The 23,812-nt window shown below is 46.4% G+C and overlaps 1 protein-coding gene and 1 long non-coding RNA gene across 8 annotated transcripts; one reads left to right on the forward strand and one right to left on the reverse strand.

The window, feature by feature from the left end:
• Nucleotides 1-1,600: 1,600 nt before the first annotated feature.
• Nucleotides 1,601-17,249, reverse strand: LOC142601721 (uncharacterized). Of its 2 annotated transcripts, none has more exons than XR_012835298.1 (5): nucleotides 17,149-17,249; nucleotides 16,659-16,878; nucleotides 10,623-10,925; nucleotides 8,854-9,726; nucleotides 1,601-8,738 (listed from the first exon to the last, which is right to left on the reverse strand). It is a non-coding gene; the product is annotated as an uncharacterized LOC142601721 (long non-coding RNA). The 2 variants fall into 2 exon arrangements; XR_012835297.1 differs by lacking the exon at nucleotides 17,149-17,249 and adding an exon at nucleotides 16,960-17,000.
• On the forward strand, nucleotides 10,853-23,530 carry LOC104633066 (toll-like receptor 2 type-1). 6 transcript variants are annotated; one of them, XM_075751744.1, is made up of 4 exons: nucleotides 10,853-10,979; nucleotides 15,812-16,061; nucleotides 18,819-18,951; nucleotides 20,764-23,530. In XM_075751744.1, exons 3-4 carry the CDS (start codon nucleotides 18,938-18,940, stop codon nucleotides 23,147-23,149), a joined length of 2,400 nt encoding a protein of 799 aa, XP_075607859.1. In that variant the 5' UTR covers nucleotides 10,853-10,979; nucleotides 15,812-16,061; nucleotides 18,819-18,937; the 3' UTR covers nucleotides 23,150-23,530. The 6 variants fall into 6 exon arrangements, with proteins under 6 accessions (XP_075607859.1, XP_075607860.1, XP_075607858.1 ...); XM_075751745.1 differs by lacking the exon at nucleotides 10,853-10,979 and adding an exon at nucleotides 11,606-11,624; XM_075751743.1 differs by lacking the exon at nucleotides 10,853-10,979 and adding an exon at nucleotides 13,753-13,869.
• The last annotated feature ends 282 nt before the right edge of the window (nucleotides 23,531-23,812 follow it).

The following is a 23,812-nucleotide window of genomic DNA, read 5'->3' on the forward strand; positions in this document are numbered from 1 at the left end:
CACTTCTACTGCTTACATAGTTATTTGTGGGTGTAAACTTCTGGCAGTAGAAAAAACGCTGAATTGTGGCTTATCTGGCTTCAAAATGCAAGCTGTCACTTGGACGATGTTACACTTGTGCAGTGTGGGCATTTCTTCCTGGAGCTTTTCTTGCGACTGACTCCTGCATTTTGTGTTTCTGTTTTTAGCGTTCATGTTGCAGTAGCATTTTGAGTGCATTTAGTTGCCCTTCTTTAAAATGCCAAAGCTTGAACTGGGACAAGTATTTCTTTGAGAGCCGAGTTCACACCACTCTCTAAACAGAACAGCGTTGTGTTAGCCTGTGTGAGGAGACTGAAAAGAGGGGAAGGCATCCTTTAGATTCAGAGATGGCCTCAGCAAGGGGACTTGTTAAGCCTGGAGAGAGAGTGAAGGGGGATCCAGCAGCAGCCTTGTGCAGCTGCTTGAAGGAGAGCTGTAAAGATGGCAGAATCAAAGCCTGTGTGGTGGCTTGCAGGCGTCACGGCAAGTGGCAGCGGTCACAGTTTGCCACGTGGGAGGTTCAGGCTGAACATGAGGAAGAGTGACTTCCCTGGGAGGGTGGTGCTGCAGAACAGGTGGCCCTTGGGGCGGACAGGTCTCCGTGCTTGGAGACGTTCATGACGTGGCTGAATGAAGCCACATGTGACCTGCTGCAGTGGTGGCGGCAGTCCTGCTCCTTGTGGGAGGTCAAGCTAGGGACCAGTCACCATTTTGAGGATTCTGGGAACTTGAGCATGTTCCTTACTTTTTTGCTACTTCAGTTGGTTTCCTTTTTCCCTTTGAACACAGACTGACTGGAAGACAAGAACTGTTTGACAATGAGATGTTGAGGCTTTCACATTTGTTTTTATTCAAAGGCAGAGCAGAAAAGGCACTGCAAAAGAGCTGAATAACAGCCTGTGTGCAAGGCTGCTCGGCAGTCTGGGCTCCCAGACCTAAATTCTGGCCCTGCCAGTCTCACCATGTTGCTGAGCTAACAGACCAGCTCCTCTGACTTGCTGGTTTCAGCCAGAAATGCCATCCCAGGTCTTGAAATGTTTCACCAGAAACAGTGTGTTTCTGCAAACAGTTTGTTTCAGTAAATCAACAGTTCCTGCAAAGAAAGCTTTGTTGAAAGATACTCTGCCAGCTCTGCTTTCCTGTGCCTTTGAGTTAGCTCAGGAGGAGGTAGCAACTGGGTGGGATACTCAAGCTGCTGTATTTACCCGCTTTATCTGGTCATACAGAAGGTGCTCCTTAGCTTGCCTTTGGTTTTGATGTCAGAAAAATGGGATTGTCACTGAATGCTTTTCAAAACCACAGTGTTTTAGTGGCTTGATCAGGAACTAGCACCTGGAGTCTTTTCCATGATGTCGTGCTGGGCGGGAATCTGTTTGACTCTGGAGTTTAATCGTAATTGCTTGTGTTTCTGAAGGGAAGTTCACACGTTCATATGAACTTTGATGCTCCTGAAATCAGCACTAAGGCATGAGAAGTAGTCATAACCACTGACATGCTTTCTGTGCACCTTTTGCCTATGGCAGGAGACTTCAGGAGGAATAGAGTGGGAGTGCGAACACAATAAATACAGATTTAAAAAAAAAAAAAAGTCATCATTTGGTTTGAAATGCAGTGAAGTTCTTTATTCCCTGGATAATGTTGCTTGTTGTATAGCATGTTCATTGAATTTTGGATGTGCAAAGACACAGGAGAGAAGAGAGGATGTGCAAAGCTGTGCTTAGCTTAGTCAGCTCATTCTGTTAATTCTGTTAATTGTTTTAAGGAGATCTGTATTTTCTGTGCACTGAGTGAAGCTTTTCCTCAAGTACCAATGTAAGGACATGCTTTTTTTGTATCTGCAACAAACTGTAACAACAACAACAAAATCCTACAGTTCTGCTCAGCGCTGTTGTAAGTAATTTGTATGTTCCAGACAGAATAAATCACTGGAAAAGAGAGAAAAAACCCCATGCAATAAACCAAGCAAAGACACTGGAGAGTTCAGGGAGAGCAAAAAAAAAAGTTAGAAACGTTTGGAAGAGACAACCTCTCTGAAAAAGTTGGTCAGAGTTGTTAAAGTGCCAGCAAAAGACAAGGGAAATGAGCCGCAAACAACTTGAGAAATATTGCTAAGAAAGAAAACAATCATTCTCTTTAATCACACCAGAACAGATCAAGAAGTAATTTCCCTGGGAGCTGTGTAGTATTAGGCAAAGTATTTCATATAGCTTTTCATAACAATAACTAAGGAATGTAACAAGCTCATTAAGGTTACCAGGAATAATTGCTGCCATGAGGAGACATCTGTAGCTTAATTAGCAATCCACCAAATGCAAGTGGATTTGGCTCAGTTTAATATCATTCCTCCTACAGTAAACGGGAAGATGAAATAAATAATTCCACTACAAAGTTCTTTGCACCAAAATGATTGTAATTCTACTAGAGTGAAAATGGAGAGTTTGCTCTAAAGACACCTCATTGTCGTAAGCAAAATAATTCCTGATTTCTTGCCTTGTGCCAGGAATTCCTTATAGCTGGATCGGGAGCTTCACTGATCTCTCTGAAACTGGTACTGGTTTTTTTAGAATCTTCAGCAAAAGAAGTCTCGGTTAACCCAAGAAATGCTTAAGATTGCAAGAGGAAAACCAAAAATACTAGTGTAAAAGAGGAATAGCGTGCACAGTTCACTGGTAGGGCTGGTGATGGAGTGGGGGAGGGAATCATGGGCAGTTCCAACCATTCAGTGTTGACTTCTAGCCTGGTGCGCACGCTACGTAAACAGGACATGCAGTGTTTTCCTAAGACAAGACATGGGAGAAGTGACGGCCACCCCTGCTCCCAGCAGGTTTGCCCCTTCTTAGATGTACATTGGGAACTGGGGGTACCAAGTTACTGCTGTCCTTGGACAGGACACACAGGACATCTTAGCCAAGCCTGCCTGTGTTGTCCAGAATTTCCATCCCAGAGCCAGGGAATATTCCTGGCACATTTCATGAAGATTTGTAGATACTACAAGAGACAGTGTTTGGACAAAGCCAGGATCTCCTGCAGGGGTGTTCAGCTGCCCTAGCCTCACCAGGCTGCAGCAAGCCCCTCACAGCGTTAAGCTGGAGGGCCAAGGGAAGAGGAGCATCTAACACAGCTTTTCTGTAGGAGAGGGGAGTGCTCCACAGGGACCCTGTTTCTTGGTAAGGGGGGCTGGTACAGTGTGGAGATTCTGCAGGGAGGGATTTGGACTGGCCAGACCAAGCTGCAAATAACCTGTGTGGGTTTCAAAGTGTGTGGGGGACGGTTCAAGTCCCTGAAGGCAGGCTCACCAGGGGAAGCACAGTTGTTGCTGCTGTGACTTTGTCATCAGCACAGTGGCAATTGGTGGGTCTGTCCACGCAGGACTGTTCCAGCTGCTCCAAGGAGCAACAACCAGCTTGTCATTGCGCTTGCAGAAATGAGCCTGAAAATGTGGCTGAGAGGTCTGATTGCCAGTGGGCAAATGAGCTCATTAAAGACAGCTGTTAACTATCTTAATCTGCTGAAGAGGGCGGAAGCAGGGGAGGTGCTCAACACCTGCGTTGGGGCTAGCAGTGCCTTCAGCTCCAGCACCCAACTCCTCTCTGCCTTGGGAGAAGCCCCTTGCTGCCTGGGAAGCCGTGGCCTTGGCAGCACTGCAGGTTCCTGCAGAGCCAGCACTGCCATCTTGCCAGGTGAGCTCTCGGCTGGTCTTTACGGTGGTAGGTTGGGTGTTGCTTTCCAGCATTTCCTTCCTTCCAGCCTCAGGGAACACCCGTTGTTTATTTTTCATAGTCATCAAATCAGCTCCAACTTCTTTTGCCCTCTCCATATACTTGCTTTGCTTTAAGCGAATCATGGAAAAGGTGCACGGCAGCACCTCCCTGTTGTTTCAGTTGTACGTTTGATTCCTCTGTTCCATCCCGTCGTTCAGTCTGCCCATCTGTTTCTGTGGGGGAAGTGGCTCAGGGCAGGCCTGGTCTGTTCTTCCACAGCACTCTCAGGTGGGCTGAGGGTCACTGTCTCCCCAGGACTGCAGTGCTGCTGCAGCCGTCCCCTGTCCCAGCGGCGATGCAGCGCTCGCCCTGCCCTTCTGACAGGCGGGAGAAGGGCAGAGGTAGGTGTCCCAGCTGGAGAAGGAGATGCCTGGTGTTGGTTGGGACAGTTGCCCAGTCCTGCACTGGAGGAGGCTCTGCTGGGCGAGACCTAGCGATGCTTCCCCTCCTTGTGAGCTGGGGGATGTGGAGGACTGGGAGGCAGTGGAGAGCTGTGCTCTGCCCCATTGTGGGTGAGTGACAAGAGCGGAGCAGGGGGAGGATTTATTGTCCCAGCCCTGCAAGGCGGTGTTGCAACTGAGGTCCTGGGAGCTTGCACCTGCCTCTGCAGCTCGTCCTAATGCAGGGACACAGGCGGTCCCCCACTGCTGAAAGCACTGCGCCTCCCTCCATCTCTGGAGAGGGTTTCCCTACATGAGCTGCCTGTCCAGGCCTCCCTGACAAAAATGCCTCCTTTGTTGCTGTGGGCTGCACACCACGCAGCTTGCTTTTTCTGTGACCTCTGCTGTATTTAATTTCTTGCTGCTTTCTTCAACAACTGCAGCAGCAGCACAAACTCTCAACCCTTTTCTAACTGTGGAGTTGATCTGAATGGCGGCCATCCCTGGCCATTCCCCCTGGTTGTGTGTGGGAGCTGCTCTCTGAGCTGTTTGAGGTTTAAGCAGCCTTGTTCGGAGGTGGTGGTGGTTTGGTGTTTCATGCAACCCCACGCACCTCTCTGGAGGTTTTGTTGTTTGGAGGCTGCCAGAAACCTGCGTGAGGAGGGACCAAGCTGGCCTGGAATGAGGGGCCTCCCCAGTGTATGAACCAGTGCCAGAGGAGCTGCTCTAGCTGGTGTGGACGAGCTTCTCATCTAGCATAAACCGGTTATTTAATCATTGTCAGCTAAGCTACTAGCAGCCAGGCTTGGCTCGCAACCGAGTGCGTACATATACATTTCTTGGAAGGAGCACGTTGCCTCCATGAGTGACCAAAAAGCCCCCGTCCTCTTTAGTAAACCCAACTCCTGTGCAGTGATTTTTGAGAAGGTGATGGTCCATACCCTGACCATCCCCATCACACTCTGGGGTATGTCTGCCGCACCCATGGGGTGACAGGCTCTGCCAGAACTCATTTCTCTGACCGCACTGGTGAAACGCTCGGTTTGCTGGGAGCCATTTGTTTGGTTTTAATTTTGACTGAATGTACAGTTTGCAAAGGGAAAGTAATGTTTTTGCACGTCTTTGTTAGCACAGATGTGGGGGAAGCCTGCACCCCGGACCCGCTCCAGGTCCCAGAGACAGCGACGTGGTGGGGGGTCGCCTTCACCGGGCTGGGGGTCAGCGGGTGCTGTGATGTGAGGCTGTCTTGAAGCTAGAAATAACCTCCTCCTCACGCAATGTTCAGGTGCTGCAGCGAAGCGCTTGGCCATCAACGCCCTACAAGAACCTGCTACGATTGCTGATTCTGATTTAGGGAAAGAAATGTTTCACTTCATTTGCTCGACATGGCCTTGCTAGATGAAAGGTGTTTTGCAGTGCAGTGTAGGAAATGCTGAAGAGTGCAAACCAGATGTTGAAGCTGATAAGGGAACCTTGCAGAAACAGCAGAAAACGCCATAACCATCCCGCCGCTCTCCACAGACCCATGAGACGGCGGCTTGGCCGTGGGAGCTTATCGCTTGCTTCTCAGCGGTGCTCGCGTGAGAAAGGCGGCATCTCGGCGGCGTTCATCCAGCCACTTGCTCGCAGGCTGGTTCACCCTTCCTCTAGCGCAGCTCATGATGGTGTGCGTACCTCCAGGACGGGGTGCACGGTGCTCATGAGCAATTGGAAAATGACCTCATTGCTGCATTGTTTCCAGAGCAGCGTGGGAAGCCCTCGCTCCCCCTGTGCTTTTCAGCTGCGCAACCCACAGTTTGTGGCGTAAATGGTTTCTGGAGGTGAGCAGCAGTTTTTTATCGATCTGCTCTTTCCAGAGCTGCCTGCAGGTCGATCAGTCTCTCTGCAGACAGCAAGCAGTTATTAACCTGAGGAGATGCCAGCTGTACTTTTGCTGGTGAAAGCCCCTCCTAAATCACAGCTTGTGTTCCTCCTTTGGTTAGTAGCTTTTAATGAGGCACCTACCACCCCTTTCTATTGGCTGAGGACATCAGGCTCACACTGCGTGTGCCTTTGGGCTCCCACTGTTAGTACCTCACTCAAATCGTGCGCTCACCAAATGACTTTAAGTACTGAGTTTCAGTTTTTCCCATCCACGTGTCCTTGGCATGTAATGCTCTTGCCAGGGCTGCAAAAAATCAGACTGTGGGTATCTTCTGCTTAATCAAGGCTCGGTTGTCCAATTTTCCCACGCTGTCGCTCTGGTGAGCGCAGATGTGGCTGAGCAATTTTCTCCTGGCATTTTGCTATCACTTCTCAGACACCACAGCAAGCACAGCTGGTCTCCCTCTCTCCTGGCTGGGAGGGTTTGCTTGAGCTTTCGGTTGCAGCCTTAACCATTGCAGCTCTGCGCAGCCTGGCCTGAACCGTGTGCAGCTCAGGACATCCCAGAGCAGGGACACTCCTGATTGCAAGCAGAAACCTGGGACACAAAGACCTGATGGAGATGCCTGAGGGTAGACAGCCTGTGGGGGCTGAGCTCGTGGTGACACAAGCTTTTCCTGTCTGTAAGTATTTCTGCCTCCTGAGCAAGGTTCACAGGTTATGAGTTTCCCTTGCAATGGCTGAACTTCATGACCCAGGTCAACACCCTACAGCAACGTGCAACTTTTGGAAGCCCTCAGCTCACAATGTCGTTAAGGAAGGATATCTTTGTGCCTTTTATAGATGCCCTGTGTATTCACTAGTTGGTGAAGGGTTGGTTTGGTTTTTTTCCTAAGAAAGGAACCTTTCTGTTCATTTGAAAGGTTTTTAATAATTTATCAGTTTAAAGACTAAAATTTGTCACACAATTTGTTGAGGACTACATAATGGCTTATGGAAATGCTTCAAAATCCTTAAGTGAGATATAAAGTATCTATAAACTCCTATTGGTTTTCTTGGTGAACCCTAAGCCTGGTGCATCCCCCAGAATGACTTACATGACTGAAGCTCAGTAAGCTGCAGGTTTGGTTTTGGTTGCAAGAACCTCATATGCCATTTGCCATAATAGAGAAGCCTGAAGCCTAACCAGGGCAGTATTCTTCTTTCTGAAGAGCTGATTTGAGGGTTGAGCAAAAGGCTCCTAGATGACTCCCTCTGTCCGACCTTCTCCTTGCTTCCTCTTGTCCAAGCAGTCCTTTGTCTGTACAACCAGCCACATCTGCAGACCTGTCAAGCCTGAGTTCAGCTGTCTTGGCCAAAGCGCTGCTGATATTTCGTATAGAGAGTTTGTTAGAGAAGTCCTCAAGAGACTGAGTATTGACTTCTATAAATAAAAATAGAAAACAGATGGCACCAGTTTCAAAAGTTAAGTGGTTTTTAACTAGTCTAGTAACTAATGTTCTCATATACCTACAAAAATATTACAGTTTTATCTTTGTAAAGATCAAAAGAACAACTTTGAAGCACTTGCCAGGCACACGCAGCCACACATTTTAATAGATGACAGACCAAATGTATCCTTACAGTAATGGGACTGAGCTGCCAATTTCAAATTCCCCTGTGTATTCCTGCAGTGAGTAAAGCCTAATGACTGCTCTGGGTTTTTAGTTTTAATTACTACTACTGTGGACCCAGTGTATAAGGTAAGTCTGGAGTCTGAGAGAGAGCACCTGGTAAGGAAGTGTTTCATGCGAGGAAGCAGGAGGAAGCCTCTGGAGCTGCCTAGGTCTCCTCGAGGAGCTGAGTATGTCAGCATCCACCCCTGTTTAGATCAGCCCTCTTACTCATGGCTATTTGTGTTAACTTCCAGAAAGAGACGGGGAGAAGACAGACCATAGCATGCCTGGCTTAAAGTGGTGCAAGCAGGCTCTGCACTGCAACACAGTCTCTCGGACAGGTTGTGCGTATAATGTTTAACAGGATCGAACCCATGGGAGCAAGCAATGTTGTGTGCCAGCTGGTGCCAACTCAGAAAACCATCCTCCAGTTGTACGATTTATTCTGAGGACAGAAGAGGCTGTTTCTCCCAAGCTGGAATATTTTAGAGTCCAGACTTTTTTAGAGTTACAGCTGAGCTACAGCTTGCTCTTATGCGAGATGCTGACTTTTATCAATTTGTCTGCAAAACAGCTGCTTCTCCTTTCCCCGAACACCAGGTTAAAGCCTCCCTCTCTCCTGTACCTCATGGCTCTGCTCTGTAAGCCAAACCCCGTGCTACCAGCGGGGAATGCCGCTGTCAGTGCCGTGACTGTTAGCTCCTTTTACCTCACCCAAACGTGGCTTCCCAGGACGTGGGCTTCTGTTTTGTTTGCCCAGTTTGTTTGTTACGTGCATGTTTGTTTGTTTTTAAGGAGTCTAACCTTTTACTTAGCTTGATTGAAAAGTATATTTTTGGCAGTGGCGACAGAGAGATAGAGCACAGCTAAGAAACCCCTGGATCTGATAATGGTAGCCTTCCTCTCCGTTCCTGATCAAAACGGCCCGGAGTAGAGTTTCCAGAAGGCCTATGTGAGAAGCTGGAGGTCAATGTCACCCCCAAAAATTGTGCAAAAAATCTGTGGCAGCGATTTTTTTCTTCAAGTTCCATCTTATCCACTAGACCTTAATATGTGTCCTACAATAAAGAGAGAAGGAAAGAAGGTCAGCTTTCTTTTGGTAGGGAGATTATCAGCAAGTCACATTTAGTGGCATTTGTAATGTGCTTTAAGAATTAGACAACACAGTCTTACCCCAGTGACAATTGAGAGAGAGACTTGGGCAAAATCCATGATCCTGCTGCCCCTTTAGACATGCAAGTGTTTAGCAGTTAGTTTTTGGGTGTCCCGTGTTCAGCTGGCACCTCCTATCTGGAGACCCTGGGGTTTAGATACCACAGTTCCTGCTGGGCCTCTGGCTCTGCTTCTGAGGGTGCTCAGGATGTCTCAGCGCAGCTGGTGCCAACCATCCCTGCTGGTCTCCTGTGGTTAAGCTCTGGCTCTATCTTCTCTGCCCACCTTTACTGCAAGGCTTAATCCAGTTCCTAATCACCTGGCTCCTTCAGAAAGCACATCCAGAAGAGGAGAAAGTAGCACCTCCTTTTCTTCTGTATCTCAGTTGTAGGAGCATTTACAGAGGTTTGGGGAGTCCTCGGGTTCCAAACAAATCACCTCTGCCACAGGACTGGAGCAGTCATGGGGTATCTGCCCTGAATTTCTGAATGCATCCTGCTTATTGTAGGAAAAGGAGCAATTGTGACAGCTTGTTGGAGTGGTTTTCCCCTGCTGCAGCCTCTCAGACGGAAGATTACGGCTTTCCAGAGCCAGGCAAAGCCAGTGCCTCCGCACGCAGGAGCACTCTTGTCCTGCTGCCCGCCAAATGCGCAGGCTGGATTAAATGCACGCCCTTGCAGCAGCCCAGCTCTTGGCTGCTTCCCCGCTGGTGGGGACAGGGAGCTGGGGGGGTGTCGTTGTCTCCGGCCTGTCCCGTTTTCTGGCTTTCTGCCCTGCAGGAGGGGAAACGGAGCAAGGAGGGGTGGATGCAAGCCTCCCTCCGGACAGATGGCCCCGAAGCACCTCAGCGCCTTCTCTATCTGATTTCCTCTTTAAAATGCAGTAGGGGTCCATCTAATTAGAGAGTAAATACACTGTTAAAGGCACAGCTTTAGTTACAAAGTCATTCTCTTTCATGCCAAAAGTTATAGGGAAAAGCAAGGGTTGGAGGGGCTGGAAAACCCCTGGCTGAACTCTGGATCGGAAAGCATGAAACTTTAAGGACAAAACAGGACAGAGAAGCCTCCGAGGCACGGTGGTGAGCTCTCATCTCCCCGTGCCTCGAGGGCAGCTGGGGTGAGGCCCTCGCTCGCCATTGCCAAAGGCTCGCGCAGCCAGGCGTGGCGGTGGTTGCACAAGGCGGGCAGCACCCCGACAGCCCCCCAGCAAGCCCCCCCATCCCACCTGCCTCCCAGTGTCCTTCACCCCCGACAGGTCCCCAGAGAGGTTTTGTTCCCCTTGGGATGGCAGGATCTGGCCTGAGTAAGGCTGATCCTTGGGAAGACAAAGGAAGATCTATTAGTAATTGCCATTTCTTTATTTATTTTCAGGTATTTCCTGGTTTCAGTGTTACACAATGTTTACCAAAGATGACCAGCCAAAGTAAACCACCCGAATGAAAAATTGCAAATGAAAAATCCTGCCACAGGCAAAGCTGGTCCCTTGCCCTTGACTGCTTTAGTCATTTCAGATTAGGTGCTCGCTTGTTCAGCAGATAGGCTTATAAGGAATTGCCCTGAGACAAACCTGCCCTCCCCACCCCACCCCCCCAAACGAAGCCACGGGCAGAAAGCTGAGGCAGGTCTGGAAAGACTCTCTAGCAAGAGGAGGGATTAACATGCCTGCTTGTTAACTTTGGCAGCACGCGTAGTCGTCGTTGTGCCAGCAGACTTAGGGAAAGCAAATGGGGAGGGATTATTTTATGATCAGTGGTGTTCCTGGGGGATGGAGGGTTTTCTTTGGGGACTTACCTAGCAGGAGTAAAAGGCAGAGCGGAGCACAAAGCAGTTCCTTCACAGTCGGGAGGCTGTTTCGGCAGGAGGGGTGGTACGGTGCCAAAACGGATGGAAACACTCCCTTCTCCCTTAATCCAGTTGCAGACCTGACTTACCCAGAGTGAGTCAGTGGTATCAATGTTGTCCTGTTACTTGGTGAGAAGTTACGAGCTCACAATTTTATTTTTTTTTTTGTCCAGCAAACCAGCTTGCCAGCTCCTTGCTGAGTTCTCCGTGAAAGAGAAGGGGCTGCCCAGCCTGGAGACAGGATTTCTCCACCTGCAGAAACAGGGAACAAATCAAACTCATAGGCTGTGTTTCATCATGACAAGTGTGAGTAATACTTATTTTACAGAAAAATTTAGACCTCTGAACAGTAGGGGAGAAGAGTCCAGTCAGCCTTCACCTTATCCATCCCTTCTCCCATTACACACTGTGTGTTTGTTAGTGACTCTTGAAAGATACTATTCAACTGGAAGGCTTTGCAAACATCAGTGAGGACACTGTCAGATGGAAATATGGTGACACCAGAGAGACGACCGAGAGAGAGTTGCCTCAACAGAGGGTTGTGCATCTCAGTATACTTTGTTTGGCCTTTTGGTCCCAGATGTGAGCTGGGAACAAAACGTTCAAGGAACCAATCCCAGAGAAATAAAGTACTCTGAAGGACTGATTTTAAAGGAAATTTGTTGAAACTATCAATTATGGAGCATACAGGAAATTAATTCAAAATGATGTCATAAAAATAGCACATGAAAGAAGTGCAAATGTAACATAATTTCTATAAATAGAAAAGAATCTTTATACTGACACTTGCGTAAGTTATAAGCTGAAAACAAACCAGATGGCCAGTCTATTCGGTAAGAGTTGTTAAACATTGGATGCTAAGACCCAAAGAAACAAAGATGATCTTGTGCTCGCAGGTGCAAACCTCATGGTGGGTTCAGTGTGGAGGAATATCACCTGAATTGATACAAGGTAAGAGAGTGCATCTAATTTGATGCTCTTTCCCACAGTAGACCAGATGTAAGGTAGAAAATTTTTATTACCCTATGGCTATCTCTGAACCAACTTATTCTTGTCCTGTAGTTCCAGCTGTTGAGATGAAAGTTGGTTGTTTTTATTGGGATTTTGTCTATGATATTTCCTTTGATAACTCTTCTGTCCAAAACTATAGAGCAAATTACTTGAAAACATGAGTGACCATGCATCCTACACTTATTAGAAGTCTACAAAAGTCTTTTTAGCATTACTACAACCCCCTGTTGCAATCTTTGTATAAGTTCCCTAGTTGCTTTCAAGTGAAGAGTGGGTTGACTTATTTTTGTTTGGTTTTTTTTCCTGTTACCCTGTGCTTCCAGTCACCTGTTGCACCAGGGTTTTGGTCTCTGCTGGAGTTCCTAAGCCCTGCTAAAAGGACTACAGAGTTGGCCATGGTTTTGGACCATCAATATTGGAGTAATGGGACATTGCTAAGAAAGGACTATTCCCTTTCAAGTCCATGCTATTGCTGCCCAGCCTATGCTCAAATGGACACCATGACCTGGAAGAAACCGCTGGGTTGAAACAAAAACCTAAAGAAAGAAAAGCAAAGCATTTCCCTTCAAAGCTGTTGACTAAACTCACTGCTCTGGGAGAGCACGGTCAGCTGTGTCTGGGCTTGCCGCAGGCATCTCCAGACCATCCTGGCCGTACCTGCACTGCCAGGGCACAGCCATGCTCTACGTGGCACGTCCAGGTAACTTTGGATGTTAGAGAGGAATTCAACTCAAAATTTGTAAATGTGGGCATTTCACAGTAGTAGAAAGCACCTTGTTTGATCCCCCAGTATGGGGTGTTTCTGTAGATATTGCAATAAAGACAAAAAGGTGCCTTGCAGCACAGGCACAAGACTTATGCAGTCCATTCTGAATCTATCATTACTAAGCTGGTACTGCCACACTCAAGAAAACTTACAGAAGAGCAAGAAATACAATCTGATGATAATTTAGGAGGAATGATTAAAATAGCTGAGTGTACTTGAAAATCAGCTTGGGATGTCTGTTTTCAATCATGCTCAAGTCTAGAAAGTCAGAGAATGGTCAGATATTGGAAATATCTAATTATTTGAAGATGTTTTGGTGGCTCTGTCAGATCCAACACACACTTTTCAAATACTTATTGACATATTTTTTTATGATCAGGATTTTAATTTTTAGTAAAAATGGTTTTTTCATGGGTGTTTACAACTCTGCTGTATTCAAGCTTCTAAAAAGTTGGTTTAAAAAATTACGCAAATGCAGAAGAACATAATAGAAATAATCCCTGCAAGAAACTCACAAACCAGGTCATTTTTCCAGTGCAGAAAATCTTGGATCATTAGATTTTTCCTAATTTTTTAAAATATGGGGATTTGATAGGAGATAGATCAAGAAAAGTACCTGCACTGAAGAAAGAGCTTCTGAGGTCTAGAATAACTGAAAATAAAGATTTGGGATGGACTGTTTTTCTCTTTCTGAAATGCACTGTCATGTCTGAAATATTTCATGGCATCAGGTACAGAGGGAGGCAGCAGTTGAATGCAAAACTTAAACTACCTGTGTAAAATATATCTGGCATTGTCTTTTTTGGAACGAATACAAAAATCTTGATATTTTTATGACATATGATAATGATCTGATTCATTTCCTGCTAAGATTCTTGCCCAACTGTTAAACACAATTATTTATTTATTTTTTTGTATAACAAGCAGTTAAATATGTATCTCTGCTGCCCTGCACAGTGTTTTTCCATCTCCGTGCAGGAAACAAATTCTAGCTGGTTCTGTAGTGACTTGGTCCCATTCCCAGGAATGTTTCCCTTCCATTAAAAAAACCAAAACAAAACAAAAAAAAAAAAAAAAGAAGAAGAAAGTACTTTTTCAGTGTATTAGCACTAGATAGACCTAGGCATGAGACACGTGTCCACGCACTCCTTGCAACGAGGAAAGACAAGGTTTGTTGAACCTTTCCTGCACTGAAGTGCACCAACACATGTGTCCTTTTGCCCAGCCTCTCTGGAAGGAACATTTTCTTGGAGCTGAGCGAAGCTGTTTTTCCTCCTTACGGGAAATTCCAGTGCCAGGATGTTAAACCCTAACTTCCTCACAACAGCCTGCCGGTGATGGCTTGCACCCGGTGGGCTGTGACAGGGTATCTTCTCTCCTGGTGAGCTGAAATGAAGCAGCAGCTGTCCGACAGTGAGTGTAAGAGATCCCGTTCCTCTCTCTCCCCGACCCCCCGTAATGCAGCTTGTGCCTTGCAGGGTCCCTGAGGACTCCAATCCTGGGGTACCAGCAGCAGCCCCGATGGCTGGGGGGACGGTGCCGTCTCTGCACAGGGAGGATTGGTGCCTCCCAGGAGGACAGAGCCGAGGGTGGTTGTGTCTCTGTCCGGAAACTTGCAAAATCCCTGTTTTGAAATAGGCATGGCACCACATTTTCTTATAAACTGGAAATATGTTTTATGCCCCCAGATACCTCTCTGGGCAGCCTATAACAGATGGCCTCTGTCATGTATTTTGGGATACAGCAAAGCAAACTGATCGATGCAACAGGAGTGTGGTATATGTAGAGATAGGAAAAAAAGCCCTTCAAAATACTGAGTAGTACTTTGGAAAGCTACACAGAGGTATTTCCTGAAGGTGTCTAAAAAACCTGAAGAAGTAGCTTTTCACGTGGATAACGTAGAGCCAATTAACAGTATGAAAATTGCAGAAAATATATCTAAAGAAAACATGATTTCCAGGTTATGTCTGTTTCAGGGGATGGATCCTCATCAGTGGCAAGCCAGGAGCCTGTTTGCCTCGGTGATGGGAGGCATATTTGGGCTGACCTCCAAGATCCCAGTACCGTGATGTTTGTGTTTCAGGTTCCTGAGTCTTACAGCCCGTTGAGGCTCCCTGTGGAGTGCCTGTGGGGATCCAGGTTTATGATTATGGGAAATACAGTCAAGCTAGCCTGTAAGAAAAGTTGAGGTCAAGGCTGCTCTGAGCAGCTTTTTTATGAGTCTTGGGCACCTGCTTCCATGTTTGGTTCCCATCCCTGCATCTTCTCTGGGAGCTGGACCCCTTCTGCAGGGATGTGGGAAGCCCTGGGCAGCAGTCGAGGGAAGTTATACTTAACCAGCTGTATTTCCAGGCTGGCCTCTCCCTCACACGTGCCGAGGGAGTCTCACTAGTTGGTGGTATCGGTTTATATTTTGCCTTACTCCTGCAGCATGCCAGGAAGTCCCGTGGCAGGCACATTTGTACATGGGTGCCTTTGATCCTGCTGTGTCCCCAGTGTTTGTGTGGGGCTGAGTGACCCGTCAGCACGCTTGACTGTTGTCTAGCCCCACACAGGTCTGGGGACCAAGCAGCAATGGTTGGGGAGACCCGTTCTGGGCATGTTGTCTCTGAGTTTTCATTTTGGAATAACAAATTTGTGTGATGCTGATAACGGGGTTTTGTGTGTTTGTCACGGTGGTGTTCAGAACAGGGTGCCAAAAAGTTGCTATACCATTTACTGTTTTATAGCTCTGTATTAATCAAAAATCCTAACGTTCCTGTCAGGAATAAATTGGTTTTGTGCCACCTAAGAAAGTGTGAAGTAAGGAAGGAACTGCGTTGTCCAGCTTTGCTTCATGTGCAGGCTGCTTTCTGTTGATGTAGTTTCCTTGGGAACCAAATACTCAACAGGACTATTTTGGGAGAAATCAGGGCTTTTCTCCTGTTGAGTCACGCTGATGCAACTGTTCTAGAAAAACAAAACTTTAGATATTAGAATAAGCTTTGGTGTCTTTGCCTGCAAACTTCCTTGCTATGTTCTCCTCTGTTAAGGCAGCAAATCAGTGTCATGTTATTCTGATTGAATGCTTTCAGAAAGGATATGATAAAAAAAGCCCTGCAACCCTGCTTCCTTGGCAGAGGCAGTCCTGAAGGCTGGCTGTTGAATGAATAACCATTTACACAGTATTATCATGCTCTCCCACAACAGCAGGGCGAGGATAACTGAGAAGAAAAATAAAGGGAAATCTGCTCCTTTGCATTTTACCTTTCATTCTGAAGACCTAACCAGATGATTGAGCTGCTGGCAGGGCAGGCTTGATATGGAACACAACAAAGTTAAAATTGTTTATTTTTCATTATAATGTTCCTTTTTGTTGTAGTTTGAAGAGGAATACCTGAAGCCCTGCAAGTCAGATTAAAGCAGAGGCACCAATAGTGCATGCTAAGGCTCTGCTTCCAGGATCATGAAAGGATGCCAAGCTGTTCTGCTTTCAATTACACGAATATTATACCTCCTGCTCCAAAGACTGCAAGTGTACATTCGACCACTTTTCCTCACCAGCCCTTTCTGGGGGGGTAGAAGAAGAGTGGCACTGCTGCAGCCGTGCTGACGCATTCTGGTTACCATATGTAAGTATGAGGAAGCAGTTTTGCACTGCTTGCAAAGATTTGGAAAGCGTTTCTGCTCATATTGCAGGCTGGACACTGGATTTGTGAGGTTCCCCCCTCTTCTACCGCTTCTGCCTTTTCTTTGAGGCAGGGGTCTGGGGCAGGGTGTCGTCTGGGTTGGGCCCCTTCTGCGTTGCTAGCTTGTCCTTTCTCAGCAGAAAAGCTAAAAGCAGCTCTGAGTGACATACAGGAGGAAAGAGGAAGGGAGGGGACAGGCTGCAGGATCCTCTCATGTGCAATTGGGAAGGGGAAGCATTTTAAAGAGCGCGACGTGCCCAGATACTGCAGGCGATGGAGGAGTCCCTACCTCTGGCTGGCAGAGGGGGGGTTCTGCAGTTACAAAAGCACAAGCTCGTTGCAGATCTGTGCCCTTCTGCTGGGAAAAGGTAATGTACTGGCACAGGTGGAGGTACATGCCTTTTTTTAAACACTATAACAGAGGAAGGATAATCATAGCTTAAACTTGGAGGAGGAAGGAAAGCACCGACAAGGTGCAACTTTGTTGAATGCTAAACATGCAGTTACTCTAGAGAAAAAGCAAATGAACGGTATGCTCACCTTAAAAGACAGTCGTTTTTTTCTACTTTAGACTCCTTGATTTCAAAAGAAGTTGTTTTGAGTCCAGGATGCAGCTCAGTTTGGAAGCTGATGCTCTGGGAAGCAGCTGGCTGGTACCTCGCCCGTGTGTAAGGCAGCCTGTGGAGGGCAATTCTGGCCACTTTGAGCATCCTTGGACCTTCCTTACTCCGGATAACCTGATAAATCTTTACAAATTGACCTGGAATGAGAGAGAGAGACAGAGAAGCTGCGCTGCTTGTAGACTTGTTTCCCTACTGATGGAAACAAGCAGAAGGCCCACCCTGATTTCTTGGTTCTTTAAGCAGCTTGCTGAACTGAACTACAGCGTGGGAAGGTGGGCAGGGTCACTCTGGTCGCATCTTTCTGAGAGAAAGCAGAAACCCAGTCCAGTTTAGAAGCGTGATGAGAGTGGGCTGAGCCTGGATGTTAGGAGAAAGTCAGTATTTCTGAAAAAATAACTAGCGCCTACCTCTAGTCTCCATGAATATGTGGTGGTGAAGCTGTAACACACAAAAAAGTGTGCTGTCTATGCATTCAGTGAAGTACGTGGCCTCTTATGCAGTCGTCTTCAGAGCTCTTCGCAAATTTAACTGCATTTAAGTTTATCAAGGAGTTGCAATTTTTATGACAAAAACATATAGGAATGAGTTGCATCAAGCTCAGAACTAACATTTTAAAACATTTTGAAAACGGAAAGTCTTCTCTTTTTAAGAACTGGAACTGTTCCAGCTGAGAGCTACCAGAGAGAAGAGGCGGTTTTTGGGAAGTTGATGACATCCCTTCACTAAAACACCATTTCCCTTCTCTGCTGTGTCCCACAGCCTGCTCTGTTTCTATTCCTCACACTACTACACCCAGCAAAAGCTGCTTTAAAAACGTTGTTAGGCTTCAAATCTATCCTCTGTAACTGACAGAAAATACAAGGGTATCTCAGTCTTTCAATTCTTTTTTTTTGGAAAGCAACATATTCTTAACCTAATATGCAATGCTAATTTTAACGTAGCGGGACTGCAGGTTGTTATGAGATGCGCTTGGGCCTCTGTCTGGGCTTTGCCATCCTTGAGCAGACAGATGCCACTGTGGGCCCTGTGACAGCAGCTGGCAGGAATTGGTCTCTCTGCTCCCAGGCAGGTACCTCTCGGTGCAAGTGGGCAGCAGACCATGATGCTTACTGTGCACAGAATAAAAAAATGGAAACTGCAGTAGGAAGGTTTGGTGTTTGAATTTAATGGGTTTTCCTTTCAGAGCTGGTAGGAAGACTCCCTACCCCTTTATGCATACAGCATGCTTGGCCATTTGACCAGCTGTGTGTTTCCATTCAGTCAGGCTAAAATAAATATTATCAAACCTCCCCTCTCAAAATTACCTTAGATATTTAGAGAGGTATACTTTCTTTCAAACTGTGTCTTCTTTTTCAGATAGAATATCATTCCCATTCTTATGCATTTTCTATTTGTTGATAACGTATGACTGCCGTGCCCTAAGAAACAAAATGGTAGAGTGTTTCTCTACTACTCTCTTTGACTAGACAATTTGACTCCAACATTTATATCAGTATAATATATATATATCAATCTCTATATCAATAACATTTTACAGAACCTATACAACAAAATAACTTGGTTGTGCTGAGATGTTCTGTTGCTTGGTTTAGTTAGCATCCCCCCAGTGCATACAAACAGTAAGTATCAAAAGCAGAGATACAGGGAGGTGAATGCAGTTCTGCCTAGGAACTATTTCTGCGCTTAATGCTGGAGGAAGTGATTGTGAAAGAATGACTTGCGCAAAATGATTGCATCAGCCTTTCCAGTGATGAGCAATGACCAACAAAAGGGGACAGATCTGCCACTGAATTTCAGCTTGTGAAGAAGAGAGTGCAAACACAATCTATGCTCGTTTTTGTGTTCCCAGTCAACAGCAGCAATAGCAGTGGTTGAAATGTGAGTTTGAAGGGCAGTGTTATGCGTGCTGGACAATACTGAACTCTTCAGAAGCCATGGTTTCCTTAGGGGAGCAGCCACTAAAAAAAAGCTGTGCGAACTGGTATGCTTCACTGGCCAAGTAGTTACAGGACGTTGGGAAACTGTAGACATAAAGTTTTGTTTGAGGAGCACGGGCTGAAATATTTTCTCACTCCAGGACTGTTGTCGCATCAGGCCTGCCAAAGGGTTTCCAGCTTTTGTTGTACTTGCAGGTATGAGGTGACTACTTGGATCCCAGAGTACATCAGCAGCAGCAGGTGAGGAGACAAAAACAGCATGCAGCACACAAGGTAAGTATGTACTCTCTGCATATTTAGGATTTGGGGATACTGTTTGTCTGCAGTACTGGAGCTGTTCACAGCAGCTTGTGAACTTTAATAAGTGACTTATTTTCTGGGGTAGACAATGGTGAAGTGTTCTTTGACACCTGTGGCAGGAAACACAGCCCTTCTGTAAATAAAAATCAGTATTGTTCTAATTACACCCACTATTTATAGGGTGACAGTAACATCCAATTCCCATCTATTACCAGTGTTGCTTTACAGAAAAGGGCGATAGACTTGTTTGGTTGCATATCAGCTTGTTCTGCCTTTCCAGTAAAGAATGTAAATTGCTTACACAGTGTGTAAAAGGGTGTGCTAGGAGCCTATGCAGGTCTGCTTTTTAGAAGCCCTGAGGCTACTAAGATTCCGTGAGGGGGACCCCAAAATCTCTTCTGGGAAAGTATGCGGTGTCAGAAGTGACAGCCCACTCGAAGGGCTGGGAGGGTGGACACGCTCTGTTTGGGCTTCTGACATACTAGATGGACAGGCTAACGCTGCAAAGGCTGTGAGCACTTAGAATCACAGAATCATTTAGGTTGGAAAAGACCCTTAAGATCAGCAAGTCAAACTGTTACCCTAGCACTGCCAAGTCCACCACTAAACCGTGTCCCTAAGCACCACATCTACGCGTCTCTTAAATACCTCCAGGGATGGTGACTCAACCACTTCCCTGGGCAGCCTGTTCCAGTGATTGATAACCCTTTTGGTGAAGAAATTTTTCCTGGTATCCGATCTAAACCTCTCCTGGTGCTACTTGAGGCCATTTCCTCTCGGCCTATCGCTTGTTATCTGGGAGAAGAGACTAATAACCACCTGGCTACAACCTCCTTTGAGGTAGTTGTAGAGAGCAGTAAGGTGTCCCCTCGGCTTCCTCTTCTCCAGGCTAAACAACCCCAGCTCCCTTAGCCTCTCCTCATAAGACTGGTGCTCTAGACCCTTCACCAGCTTTGTTGTCTTTCTTTGGACACGCTCCAGCACATCAATATCTTTCTTGGAGTGAGGGGCCCAAAACTGAATACAGTATTTGAGGTGCGGCCTCACCAGTGCCACGTACAGGGGGACAATCACTTCCCTAGTCCTGCTGGCCACACTATGTCTGACAAAAGCCAGGATGCTGTTGGCCTTCTTGGCCTCCTGGGCACACTGCTGGCTCATATTCAGCTGGCTGTCGACCAGCACTCCCAGGTCCTTTTCCACCAGGCAGCTTTCCAGCCACTCTTCCCCAAACCTGCATGAGGTTGTTGTGACCCAAGTGCAGGACCCAGCACTTGGCCTGGTTAAACCTCATACATTTGGCCTTGGCCCATCGATCCAGCCTGACCAGATCCCTCTGTAGAGCCTTCCTACCCTCAAGCAGATCAACATTCCTGCCCAACTTGGTGTCATCTGCAAACTTACTGAGGATGTACTCAATCCAAATCATTGATGATCTAACCATATTCCCCTGTTTAGGGTTGAAACATCCAGCCGTAGCTTCGTTGCTGAGGGGAGGCATAATGCAAGAGACGTAAGAGGCGAGAGCTATAGCCAACGTGTATGAAAAGGCAGGCAATTGAGAACGGTCCTCTATGACTGTTGAGACATGATACGGCTATACTTCAGAGATGAGTGGCATGCCATGTTTACAGGGCTGAGCAGCTGAAGTAGGAGAGGAAGACTGATGTCACAGGATAACTCTTACAAGAAAAAATTTGAATCTGAACTTCTTAATAAAATTGCACAGGTTTTTCAATTGTTTTCAGCTGCTGTGCAAAACTCTCTCCTTTCTGTTTCCTACAGCAAAATGTTCAACCAAACAAAATACAAATTAAGAAATACGCACACCTGGCGAATGTGGGCCATCTACATGGTCTTAGCTGCAAATGTCTCTGCAGAGCAAGCCCTGAAGCAGGCTTGTCCTTCGTGCGATGACACTCAGCTGTGCAACTGCTCTTCCATGGGCTTGGACTTCATTCCCCCAGGGCTCACGGGCAAAATCACAACGTTAAACCTGTCCCACAACAGGATCAAGCACATCCGATCCCAGGATCTGCAGCAGGCTGTGAACCTGAGAGCCCTGCTGCTGCAGTCCAACAAAATCAGCTCAATAGACGAGGACTCGTTTCGCTCCCTTGGGAAACTGGAGCTCTTGGACTTATCAAATAACAGCTTGGCTCACTTGTCCCCTGCGTGGTTTGGGCACCTTTTTTTGCTCCAGCACCTCCACCTTCAAGGGAACTCCTACAGAGACCTGGGGGAAAGCTCCCTCTTTTCTAGTCTGAGGAACCTGAGCTCTCTCCACCTGGGCAACTCGCAGTTCTCCACGGTAAGGCAAGGGAACTTTGAGGGCATTGAGCTTCTCGACAAGTTGTGGATTGATGGTGGCAATCTCAGTCAGTACGAGCCGGGAAGTTTGAAGTCAATTAAGAAGATAAATCACATGATCATAAGCCTAAGAAGAATTAACGTATTCTCAGCAATTGTCAGGGACCTTCTGCACTCTGTCATTTGGCTAGAAGTGAGAAAAATCAAATTAGAGGTTGAAAATAAAAGCTTGGTGCAGAACTCAACACTTCCTTTTAGGATACAAAAACTTACTTTTAAAGATGCTTTGTTCATAGATGAATATATTAGCCAGGTAATTGTATTACTGAAGGAAATCATATCTTTGCAAGAGTTCGAGGCAATCGATTGTGTGCTTGAGGGGAAAGGAATATGGGATACTAAAAAAATTGCAAGCAGTGGGCAAAATTTTGTTGAAACAATAAAAGTAATAAATGTAATGATTATGAATTTTCATTTGTTTATGGACCTAAATGGTATGGAGTCACAAATAAACAACGTGAAAAGCCTCACCATTGTAAGCTCTAGAGTTTTCATGGTATCATGCAAGCTTGCAAAACATTTTTCATCACTCCTGTATCTCGACTTTCACGATAATTTGATTGCAAATAATCGCTTAAATGAGACAATCTGTGAAAATGCTTGGCCTTCATTGCAAACTTTAAATCTAAGTCAAAACTCTCTAAAATCTCTGAAACAGACTGCAGATTTCATAACTCGTCTACCCAAACTGATTAATCTTGACATTAGCGAGAATAATTTTGGTGAGATTCCAGATGTGTGTGAATGGCCAAAAACCCTGAAATATTTGAATCTCTCCAGCACTCAAATTCCCAAACTAACGACTTGCATTCCCCCAACGCTGGAAGTTTTGGATGTTAGCGCTAACAACCTGAGGGAGTTTGGACTGCAGCTCCCGTTTCTGAAGGAGCTGTACCTCACAAAAAACCAGCTGAAGACCTTGCCTGGTGCCGCACCTGTTCCCAACTTAGTGGCCATGTCAGTCAGAAGAAACAAGCTCAACAGTTTCTCCAAGGAAGAGTTTGAGTCCTTCAAGAAAATGGAGCTGCTGGATGCCAGCGACAACAACTTCATCTGCTCCTGTGAATTCCTCTCCTTTATCCACCACCAGGCCGGGATAGCCCAGGTGCTGGTGGGGTGGCCAGACAAGTACGTCTGTGACTCTCCCCTGGCAGTGAGAGGGGCGCAGGTTGGAGCCGTGCACTTCTCCCTGATGGAGTGCCACAGGTCCATGGTGGTGTCGTTGATCTGCGTCCTGGTGTTCCTGGTCATCCTCACCCTCGTGGTTGTCGGCTACAAGTACCACGCGGTCTGGTACCTGAGAATGACCTGGGCATGGCTCCAAGCCAAGCGGAAGCCCAAGCGAGCCCCCCCAAAGGACATCTGCTACGATGCTTTTGTCTCCTACAGCGAGAATGACTCCGACTGGGTGGAGAACATAATGGTGCGGGAGCTGGAGCAGGCCTGCCCCCCATTTCGGCTCTGCCTCCATAAGCGGGACTTTGTGCCCGGGAAGTGGATCGTGGACAACATCATCGACTCCATAGAGAAGAGCCGCAAAACTCTGTTTGTGCTGTCTGAGCACTTTGTGCAGAGCGAGTGGTGCAAATACGAGCTGGACTTCTCGCACTTCCGCCTCTTTGACGAGAACAACGACACAGCGATTCTTGTCCTCCTGGAGCCCATCCAGAGCAAAACGATTCCCAAGAGATTCTGCAAGCTGCGGAAGATCATGAACACAAAGACCTACCTGGAGTGGCCTCCTGGAGAAGAGCAGCAGGAGATCTTTTGGGAAAACTTGAAAGGAGCCTTGAAGTCATAGAACAAGTTGGCAGCACCCTTTTCAGTATATTTCCACAAAAGATATATGTCAGTGCTTCTTCCTGCTAAGAAATTTTTCTTTCTTATTTTGCTCCCTAAGGAGGACCTGCTTTGTTGTGTATCGAAATATAATTATTATCTTACAAAGTGAGAAAGACCCATTTTAGGCCTTCCAGTGATTTGATACTCTGATCTTTCAAAATCTCTGCTAATAACTATGATATTTGGAAGCCTTGTTGGACTTCATACACTTTTCTAGATACATTTAGCTGAATGTGGGTTATTGTTGTACTTTTTCCTCCTAGCATCCCTGACTAGTTCCTAACAATGCCACTGTAATTTACAAGTGAAAATAAAAGCCAAGTTCTTCAATACTCCTCTATTTCTGTTGTTTGCCTTTAGTTTATTTTCAATGCCATCATGCATAGCAGGGTAATTAAAATTAAATTCTGAAAAAACCCTGGGGACTTATTAAAATAAGTCCTCCGAAGCCCTACCATTGCTGTGCAACATGCAAAAAAAGACAGCATTGAATATGTACCTTCATTCACAAGTCTGTTATTCTGTCTAGTAACAGCAGAGTCCATACCACCATGCATAGATTGGGATTTACTCAGTACCTGTGAAAGAAGCATCCTGTACCATGACCATGGTGAGATCCAGA

The sequence above is a fragment of the Balearica regulorum genome, chromosome 4, assembly GCF_011004875.1.
Source record: "Balearica regulorum gibbericeps isolate bBalReg1 chromosome 4, bBalReg1.pri, whole genome shotgun sequence".
NCBI lineage: Eukaryota > Metazoa > Chordata > Aves > Gruiformes > Gruidae > Balearica > Balearica regulorum.